This window comes from Chelonia mydas, chromosome 6 (genome assembly GCF_015237465.2).
Source record: "Chelonia mydas isolate rCheMyd1 chromosome 6, rCheMyd1.pri.v2, whole genome shotgun sequence".
Taxonomy (NCBI): Eukaryota; Metazoa; Chordata; order Testudines; family Cheloniidae; genus Chelonia; species Chelonia mydas.
The window spans coordinates 116,144,061-116,154,602 of record NC_051246.2 but is presented as its reverse complement, the minus strand read 5'-3'; the positions used below and the strand labels follow the sequence as shown (position 1 = coordinate 116,154,602).

At 42.2% G+C, this 10,542-nt stretch overlaps 1 protein-coding gene across 4 annotated transcripts; it reads left to right on the top strand.

The window, feature by feature from the left end:
• Positions 1-394: 394 nt before the first annotated feature.
• Positions 395-9,976, top strand: CDCA4 (cell division cycle associated 4). Of its 4 annotated transcripts, none has more exons than XM_037901083.2 (3): positions 395-624; positions 4,957-5,034; positions 7,335-9,976. In XM_037901083.2, the coding sequence occupies exons 2-3, from the start codon at positions 4,996-4,998 to the stop codon at positions 8,088-8,090; spliced, it is 795 nt and encodes a 264-aa protein (XP_037757011.1). In that variant the 5' UTR covers positions 395-624; positions 4,957-4,995; the 3' UTR covers positions 8,091-9,976. The 4 variants fall into 4 exon arrangements, with proteins under 4 accessions (XP_037757011.1, XP_037757012.1, XP_007068056.1 ...); XM_037901084.1 differs by lacking the exon at positions 395-624 and adding an exon at positions 2,235-2,552; XM_043548887.1 differs by lacking the exon at positions 395-624 and adding an exon at positions 2,583-3,192.
• The last annotated feature ends 566 nt before the right edge of the window (positions 9,977-10,542 follow it).

Below are 10,542 nucleotides of genomic sequence, written 5' to 3'. Positions count from 1 at the left end.
GTGCCCTGGTGAGATGGGGGCGCCTCTGCCACCACCTCCTGGTGGGCACGTGGAGGGAGGGAAGGAAGGAAGGAAGGAAGGATCACAGGGCTGCTCTCAGCCAGGCCCCACTTATGCTGGCATTGGAGTCACTGGCCAGGAGCCCAAGCAAGTCAACGAGGCAGAACCAGACACAGGCCCGCCTAGCCCATTGGCAGCTATTTGAACACTAGACTCCACCTCGTCCTTTCCCTGAGCCAGTTACAGCTAAGGGGCGGGTCTGGGCTCCATGGTAACCCCTCAGCCAATCGCACGTTAGGGGGCAGGTGGGGCTGAGCACCATGGTAACCCGTCAGCCAATGGAAGGCTGGATCCCATGAGGGCGGTGCCACACGGTCAGGAGACAGCCAATGACGGTCAGCGGTTGGCCGTGGGCGGGGCTTCATGGTGGAGGCATTCCCCAATGGCAGGCCTGGTAGGGGAGGGGCGGGCGGCCGTTTCTTTGTGGGCTTTGACAATAAGATGGCGGGTGGGGGGAAGGCGGGGCTGGCTGTGTGCTTGGTCCCGCCCCCTCTCTCAGGCGCGGAGCGGTCGGTGAGGCGGGAGCCGGGCTCGGGTCGGGGAGGAGCGGGCGGCGACGAGGCGGTGAGTAGGCTCGGGCTGAGCGCTCTGCGGGCCCGGGATTAGCCGCCACCGGGGTCTGTCGTTGCCCCGCGGGCAGAGAATGGGGCGCCGGGTCTGGAGGCGGGGAAGAGCCCGGGGTGGAGGTGGATTCAAAATGGCGGCGGATCCCCCTCCCCGGGGTCCCAGGGCAGAGCGGGGCGACGAGCACCAGCTGCCGCCGGCCAGGGTCTCTTCGGAGCGGGGAAGGCCGCTTTGCGGCGGGGAAGGCGCCCTCTCCCCCCCCGAGTACTCTACAGTCTCCGCTCACTGCTCCCTTTCGCCCCCCATTCTCCCTGCCCCCCTCGGGCGTACTGCCCCGCAGGTCCAGCGCACTAGCCCTCCCCCACCTTCACCCTGGCCAGCAGCTCCCCACACGCCCCCTGCCCCCCAGTTCCTAATCCCCGCCGCAGCATTTTGCTCCTCCCCCCCTCCTTCCTCCAGGGCGGTGCTTTCCCCCCTCACCCCCACATCCTCTGCCATCATCACCACCACCACATACCGCCTCTGTACTTCTGGGAGAGTGACTCCTGCCGCCCCAAGGGGCCGGCGCTCTTAGGGGAGGGGGCCACTGCCCTGCCCCCCCCCCCGGGGGGGGATGCCCCCCCAGCTATACACACCTCTGCACTTTTCCTGCCCTATCACCACCACTTGCACCTTTTTACTCTTTCCACTACATCATCTGTATGTTAGGTGGAAGACTAGACTGTCCTTTTGTCCCATCCTCTCATGATCGTTATGTACATCCCTGTATTCCCAAATCCATCACACACAACTCTGTATTGCTAGGAGGTGGGTGACCTAGCACTGTCCCCACCCTGGTCCTGAGGGTTGCCTTTTCTTGCAACCACACGCTGTACTTTGGTATTGTGTCTCGGAAATGGTGTCTGTGCAGTCATTTATAACTTAGCAAAATCTGGACCTAAATTCAGTGGTAAGGTCCCTGTTTCTACAGCAAACTGGAAGCTCTGTGCCAGATTCAAGTAAATTTAAATTTTAACTCTTTTAATTAATTAAATACATTAATAATACTATTCTTTGAACTACTTCTTTTTATATTCAATCCAATATATTTTATGCTATTCTTCAAATTTTCAGATGTCCGTATGCTGCAGATTTTTGTTTTGACACATCTGTATTGTAGGAGCTGTCGAAGATTAACCGCAAAATCGAGGGGCTTTTGGCACACAGGAAAACAGAACAGTTTGGGCTTTTGGCACACGTAGTAGAGTGCTAGGGAAAGGATGTAACTTTTCTTCCCCTTTTTAGGCAAGGTTAAAGTTTACTTGAAATTGTTGGGGGCTGGGAACTTGAACTTCTAGCTTCCAAACAGACACCTCTTGACTTCATTTGTCGCTGTGTCCAACAGCAGTGGACCAAGCACACTTGTTGAATTGCTCTGATATAGTGATCAGCAGAGAAACAAGTGTTTACAATTAAATTTATTAGCCCTGTCTACACTATACAGTTAGGTCGACATAAGACAGCTTATGTCTACCTAATTATGTCTACCTAATTATGTCAATATAAGAAAAGGAGTACTTGTGGCACCTTAGAGACGAATAAATTGGTTAGTCTCTAAGGTGCCACAAGTACTCCTTTTCTTTTTGCGAATACAGACTAACACGGCTGCTACTCTGAAATATGTCAATATACACACTACAGCCTTGCTCCCGCTGATGTAAGTGTACTACCACACTGAATATAACTCCCCCTCCACGAGAGGCATAGGGGTTGTGTCCGTGTAGTTAGGATGACCTATAGACACTGCATTACCTATATCGGTTGTTGGTCTCCACTCCAAACTGGGCTGCCTAGGGTCCCACCCCACACTGTCCCGGGTCCTTGCTCCTGGCTGCCCCAGCTCTCAGCCCCCCACTACTGCCCCTCTTCAGTCAGTGGAAGCACTCAAGGTGAGGAGAGATACCACCGACAGAAGGAGTGTGGTAGTATAAGTTGACCTAACTTAGGTTGATTTAAGATTGTAATGCAGATATGTACTTAGTTTTTACAGTTAACACCCTCTTGCGATGAATGGCCGGTTCATAACTACTATGGGTTCTGTGCAGGAAAAACAGCAAGATGTATATTTTATATTTGCATGCTTTTTTAAAAAAAACCAGAAGGGCTAAAAACTCAGGTTTTTAAATTAAATTTTAGATTCTGGGGCACAATTGTGTGTCTGGGTGGAATCTGCAGTAGGCTTTGCTACCATATAACTATGAAAAATAGGAGTCATCTAAGAGGATGCAAAGAGAACCTATTTGTTTTGTGAGCAAAGATTTTTGCTCCTGGGAACGATGTAAAATCACATGCAACAGGTCATGTGTATAATTTTCTTGTGTTGGGTACCTGTTCCTTTCCCAGTGTGTATGACTGAAGTTCCAGTTTGACTGGGCTGAAACCATCTCTATAGTATCACTTTGTCCTTTAGTTTCTGGACCTGATAATGAATCCTCCCCCCCGTCCTTTTATTGAAGGCTCATGTTCTCTTCAGCAGGCATTCCCATTTCATTCAGTTGTTTTGGCAGGTGATAGTGACTGTCTTCTGAAGTAAGGCTTTATTTTCTAGAATCCTCAAATATCTAAATAGTAGTAGAAAACACTCTATCTTGGTTACTTATTCTCAGATCTGCAGCAACTTTTAATGTTGCTTGATCTTTACTAGAATGTCTTGATTTTATTTTAAGAGGGTTCAGTCAGATTCAGGATGCAGATGGCTACTATATAGTCCAGGTGCATTCTGTAACAGATTGCCCTTAGGGTGTACAACTGGTAAAAAGTAGCATTATTGGGAAAATACCTTCCCTCCCCTCCCCTTCTTATTTAACTGAGCTGGGGTCACTGAATTCTTATCTATGACAGATGTTTCTAGAAGAAAATTTGGGTTATTTTCATACTTTACCCTTGAAGCTTTCAGAATTTCAAATGAATTAGCTATTTTTTTTCCTGATCTGGTAACTCTAGTGCAAAGGACATTCATAGTCAATATGTTAAGAGGTCTATCAAACTTCATTTAGTCCCAAATTTGTTTTGAAAGTCTACTTGCTTTTATGAACAAAACACATTTCTCCTACGCTATTTTCTAGCAAATCTATCAGCTTGCAAGGCAAATTTTAGTCACAAAGTTCTCATGGCTGCTGCTGTAGGAAAACTCACCTCCTTATTTTCACAGCTTACCACTTACATTTATTTTATATAATCTTCATGTAGGATGGAAGAAGAGTGACAAAATCTGCAATATAGTGTACCCTGATTATTCAAGTAGCATGAGGCACGCAGCTGTTATGTGGATAATTGGGAGCTCAGTTAATAGAGAGGGGAGGAGACACGCAGAGGCCGGCTCCTTGCAGTCCTGGCGAAGGGTTTCTGCTCTGTCCCGCTTGCTCCCATGACAGTGGGGCTGCAGAGGGCTCCCTGCGCTGCCACGACCAGGGACACCCAATCCTTGCAGGTATGGGGCAGAGCAGAAATCCCTGGCCAAGACTTTGCTCTGCCCTGCCAAGAATTCAACCTTCCTTGCGCCTATAAGGATCAAGTGTCACTGGCCCGGTGACAGTGCAGGAAATCCTGAAGCACTGCTGTCACAACCCTGCTCTTTCGCAGCCCTGCTGTCACAGGAGTGTGAAAAGGGCTCCCTGCACTGCTGCAGGACCATTCAGCAGCAGGCTGGCTTTCCTGCAGCTTGGAGCTTGTGTCCTTTTCCTTCTTGCAGCCCTGGCTGGGGGTCTCTAGTAACCGAACCTCTGCCTTATCTAAATTCCTGCCTTATCTCCTTACATCAGACGCAGCGGGGACAAGAAAGGGATTTGGTCAATATGGAGGTTTGGATAATAGGGTTTCAGGTAAAGGGGAGTATACTGTATGTTTTTCCTTTTGTTTTACAGAGATTTGTCTTTTCTCCCCCTTAAGTAATTTTAATGTATATTTCAGTACCCCAAGTGACCACTAAATATTTTGTTTACTATTTCAATAGCTAAGAAAGAGAGGAGAAAAAGGAAGAAGAATGGTGCAATGGTTAGGGCATTAGCCTGGGACTTAGGAGACCCAGGGTTTAAGTCCGTACTTTCACACAGACTTCCTGTGTGACTTTTGGGCGAATCACTCAGCCTCTCTGATCAGTCTGTACAATGGGGATAATAGCACTGCCCTGCCTCACAGGTGTGTTATGAGGATCAGTTCATTAAAGTTTGTGAGGTGCTCAGATAATCAAGTAATGGAGACTATATAGGTACCTGTATAATTGCAAACAAGGGATGAAGTTTTGCTGTGTACCTCCTGTAACTGACTGACTTCCTGTCTCCTGCTGCCTGGTAGGAGCTATAACACTTGCTGTATGGAATCTTGTTCTATAGCATGGGAGAAGAGGAAGGACTCCACCAAACGCAGCTACTGGTATGTAACTTTTTAAGTGAAACTTTTAAACAGCTATATTTTTTGCAGTCTCAGAAATTGGGCAACAAGATTCTATAGTTATGATAGGTTTCAGAGTAGCAGCTGTGTTAGTCTGTATCCGCAAAAAGAACAGGAGTACTTGTGGCACCTTAGAGACTAACAAATTTATTAGAGCATAAGCTTTTGTGGGCTACAGCCCACTTCATGGGATGAATATATCCTCACACCTTCTTGTCAACTGTCTAAATGGGCCATCCTGATTATCACTACAAAAGTTTTTTTTCTCCTGCTGATAATAGCTCATCTTAATTAGTTAGCCTCTTACAGTTTGTATGGCAACTTCCACCTTCTTTGTATGTATATATCTTCTTACTATATGTTCCATTCTATGCATCCGATGAAGTGGGCTATAGCCCACAAAAGCTTATGCTCTAATAAATTTGTTAGTCTCTAAGGTGCCACAAGTACTCCTGTTCGTTTTTGTAGTTATGATGTGGGTTATCCATTTGCAAGTGAATCAATGCGATAGAAACCAGTGGGACATTCTGGCAAAATCTGATTTTGTTTGTTTGTTTTTTTTAAATTGAAGGATTTCTCATTTTGTTTCATCTCTGCTTGGTGCTCTTCCTATATTTTAATTCCCCCACAAAAAGCAGTAAGGTGCTCAATATTGTTATTGCTCCACATTTCTTTCCATTCAGTGAGTTTAGTTTTCAAATATCAAATGTTTGAAAAACAGTTTATTGGTCAGTTAGGGTCCTATATATCCCTTACAATAACATTACAGTTAAAGTAAAAAACCTAGCAAACTAGAAAATGCAGAATTAAGGTGACATTAACCACACAAGTTTGGGGTGAGTAGCCCCGATATGCACTGCTTTCTAGAATTTTCCAGTATCCCACAAACAAGGCATACTTACCCCAAGAGTGTGTGTGTGTGTGTGTGTGTCCAAATGGCACTTGATTTCTGAGAACCACAATTTACCACGGCAAGTATCTTTATTCTGTGTGGGATTTTAAAGTGAGGTGCCTACAGAACCATAGTATCAGTGGAGTAATACATTAATGATCTAGAAGAGGGGTGACATACGTTTTTTAGTGAGCATTGTATTGTAAGGAATTTTAGAAGCCCTTAAAACTTGGGAACCGAATGGCAAATTAAAGTCAATGTAAATATAGTCTAACATGTTGGAAGGAACAATTTACCTTGTCATATGTTGGATTTTGAGTTAACTAACCACTCAGGGAAAAGACATAGAGGAGAGCTTAAAGAAAAACATCTGCTCGGTGCACAATAGCAATCAGAAATCTAAAATGAGAGATTAGGGTGTATTGAGAGAAGTAGAGAAGAATATTTCCCCCACTCCCCCATGGCATTTTCAGTTAGTACACTTTCAACTTGAATAATGTGTTTAGGTTTGGTTACCACCTCCAAAAAAAAAAAAAACGGGGAGGGAGGGAGGAAATATGTCCAACATAAACCATACTGGTCAGACCAGTGGGTCAGCTAGCTCAGTATCCTGTCTGACAGTGGCCAGTGCCAGATGTTTCAGAGGATATGAAAAGAACAGGTTAATTTTGAGTGATCCATCTGGTGTCAGTCAGTTTTTGGCAGTCAGGTTTAGGGACACCCAGAGGATGGGGTTGCGTCCCTGATGATCTTGGCTAATAGCCATTGATGGACCTATCCTCCATGAGCTTTAGTTCTTTTTTTGAACCTAGGCATGCTAAGACTTCTATATGAGGAGAGATTAAGAAGGGATACTATAAAGGTTTATTGAATAGTAAATTGTGTAGTGAACATCATGTGTGCACTTTAACTTACCCTGACTGTTACATTAGAATCAGGGGACACCCATTGAAATTCAAGGCCAATTTTTTTTCTTTAAGCACCTAACAAAATACCTTGTGGCACTCACTACTCTAAGATATGGTCAATATCAGTAAAATTAAGAGAACATTTGTATGCTTACCAGACCCGTAGCTGCAGTTAGACTAGATAGCGAACGCTCACATTTCAGAAGATAAATCCATCACTGACTGGCTGCCTGTAGTTTGAAACAGACTTTCCCGTGTAGGTATGTTGCTGTAAAATTGTCCATTGTGTTTTACACATCCCTCTGAAGCATCTTGTACCAGATACATCATTGCTAACGCCTGTTATGACAGTTCTTATGTTGTCAAGTGATTTTAATTGTTTCTTAAATGAAAGATGCTAAAGTTTTTGCAGTAGTTTCTGCAGTGTCTAACTTGTTAGGCCACTGGATTGTGCTAAAGAGTCTCTCATTTTTTCTCAACAGGACACAATGTTTGTGCGAGGATTGAAGAGAAAATGTTTTGATGGTGAAGAAGATATTGAAGGAACTCTGGCTGGTTTTAAGGCTATCCCTTCATATAATCTTCAGCGACAGTCACTTTTAGATATGTCTCTGGTCAAACTTCAATTATGCCACATGCTTGTTGAGCCTAATCTTTGTCGTTCGGTACTTATAGCCAATACGGTGCGGCAAATCCAAGAGGAAATGACTCAGGATGGGACTTGGCAGATGATAAATACACAGAGTGCAGGACAGACTTCTCTAGATCGTCTAGTTTCAACAGATATCCTTTGCCGTTCATCCAAGGAACAAGCTGAAGGAAAGCTTGTTCCAGTTTATAGTACCTTCACTAAAGACTGTGAGGGTACCCAGTCACAAGATAATTCGGAAATTATGTCAACAGTTACATCACCACAAGCTCCAAGAAACCTGCAAAGTAACATGTGGGAAATGGAGAATCCACAAGAAAATAGAGGAAACTTTCAAAAATCATTAGATCAAATATTTGAGACGTTGGAGAATAAAAGTCCTAATACAGTTGAAGATCTGTTTTCAGAAGTTGACAATTCTTACTATGACCTTGATACAGTATTAACAGGAATGATGAGCAACACAAAAATGGGACACTGTGATGTGCTCGAAACATTTCCTTCTCAGACAACCACAAATTCTAACTCTAACTGTAAATCTGATCTTAATGAGCTTGATCATATTGTGGAGATCCTTGTTGAATCTTGAAACTGTTAAATGTGCAGAAGACAAAGATCCTTCAAGGAAACAGAGGACTTGTGGAAACAATTTTTCAGATAGTTTATTCTATCAAAACTGCACATGTATTTTATTAAATATATATATATATATCTATAAAAAGCACTTCATATTGCAAAATGTTAATTTTTGAAGTTAACATGCAATTTGTAGTGTCATTCTGTTTTGTCCATTTAACTGTAAATACATACTGTAAATGGTTTTAAGTTAGGGCCCAAGGCTTTCAGAATTGGGCTTTTATGCCAACCTTTCCTAGCCTTTGAAGGGGGTGTATGTTCAGTGAGAGGGCTTCTCTCTATCTTTTGTTTTCCTTCTCCCTTTCCCCCACTAAAAGAGGCAGCAGTTAAGAGAGACTGGGTTCTCCTTTACCTCCTGATTCTGGATCAACACTTCATTCCTACCACCACTTAATTCCTTCCCTATCCACTTCCACTGTTCTGCCTGCAGTTACTGCAGGGCTTTTGAAGAGCAATATGCAATAGTTCCCATTATCCTAGTTTTTATGTCTGTTTTTGCTAAAATTTTCTGTTTAAATATAGTTTTAAAGTGTTTATCAATGTTTAGATTTTTTCCAGCTATTTTCCTAAAATATATTTTTTACTATAAATGTCCTGTCAGCTGCTAATTTAGTAACTTTTAATCATAAATATTTGCAGTTGATGTATTTTTGAAAGACTTACAAGAAGGGATTTGTTTTTTTACCATGAACTACCTTATGTAGTTCCGTAAAGTGTGTAAATGTAAATATACGTTTTATACATTTCATTAAAATGTAAGTGCTGTTTTCATGATTCTGTTTTATAGAGTAGTACTTTACTAAACTAAGAATTGTACAGTTATGCTTTTTATACAACTTGAGCATCATTAGAGGAAAAGCTCTGATACAGCTAGATGCAATTACAGTTCAAACCACATTTTTGTTAATTTCAGACCTAAATTATATAGGTTTTTATTTATGTATATTTATATGTAAATGTCATCAAGTGAATTGTTTATCACTGAAGTCTACCATCAAATAGTTGTTTATATGAGAACTGTCTTGCGTTAATTACTACAAAAAGTATTACTAGAGGCCTTTAAATCTCTAATGATGTGTTCTGATGTCTTGTCTAAATTAGTATGTCCCACCCTTACCTAGACTTTCTTGGCAACTTATTTTTGATTAACAGAAGTTAATATAATGTGGGTTAGCATTTGCTTTCTTTAAGGACTTACACATTCGTTTTAGAATGAGTGTAATCCATCTTGTCCCTAGGGGCACTTTTGGGGAGGGGGTGGATCAAATGTGGCATACATTTTTGCTATAAAATGAGCAATTTTTACCTTGGTAAACTGGTGCTAGAAAGAAATCAAAGTACATGATAGGAAAGGAAGGGAAAAGAGATGTTGTCCTGGAACCTTTTGGTATTGGCTGTATGGGGGGAAGAAATCGCAAATAGTTCAGTTGCTTTCACTGGTGTATCAAGGGACTGAGTACAACGTGGAAAAAATAAACATTTTTGTATTTAGCAAACTTTTTTGTCTTCCCACAGGTGATCTGACCTATTTCATGTCTCTCATGATTCTCAAATCTCTAACTAGAGATTTTAAGTACATTCCAGTTCCTCATTTCCATGAAACTTATTTCTAAATATAAATACTTCTGTTTCTAGGTGAATGCGTCTTTAACTTAGAATTTTAATAATTTAAGTGCTTTTGAAAATGGCTGGTTGAAAAAGCAGCATTGTATAGCTAAGTTTTCCCACCACAGTAGATGGATGCATATTTTTAACTCCAGTTTGTGTCATTTGTATGTGAGCTTTCAGTGAACTTGAAAAATGTTTTTTGTATTAAACTTGGACATGAGGTGATCTTTATGTGCTTAGTAGTAAAACATTGCTTTCATAATTCCAAACGGACCGTGAGTTTGTATTAAAGAACTAGCTGAATGAAGCACTGCATGAAAACATGCAAGTTAAATTGGTACGACTTAGCTGGATTGAAAAGGTACTATAGAGGGCTCAAATATTTAAGAATTTTTAAATTAGAAAATATTTGCATCAACACACATTAGGTGACACAGCAGGTAATCCTTATTAAACTGGATATAAGTGCTGTAACCTTTCTCTTTATTTATAGACATTTGACTACAATAAATACAACCTAGGTTTTATGTTGCAATTGGTGTGTACCACAGCATGGGTGGTGATGACTCCTTCCTATCTAATGATGCCCATGGAAATTTGCTTAAGATGTCTGTTTTCTGTATGGACCCAAAGGGTGAGTGAGTTAGGGTTAAACATCTGAGGCATCTCCCCCTAGATACTCAAAAGGCATACAGAGGAGCATTAGTGTAGTTGTAACCTAACTACCTTTTGTGACTTTGAAAATCTCCCCCAGGATTGCTTTGATGTTTAAACATTCGTAATTGATTTTTCTGTCT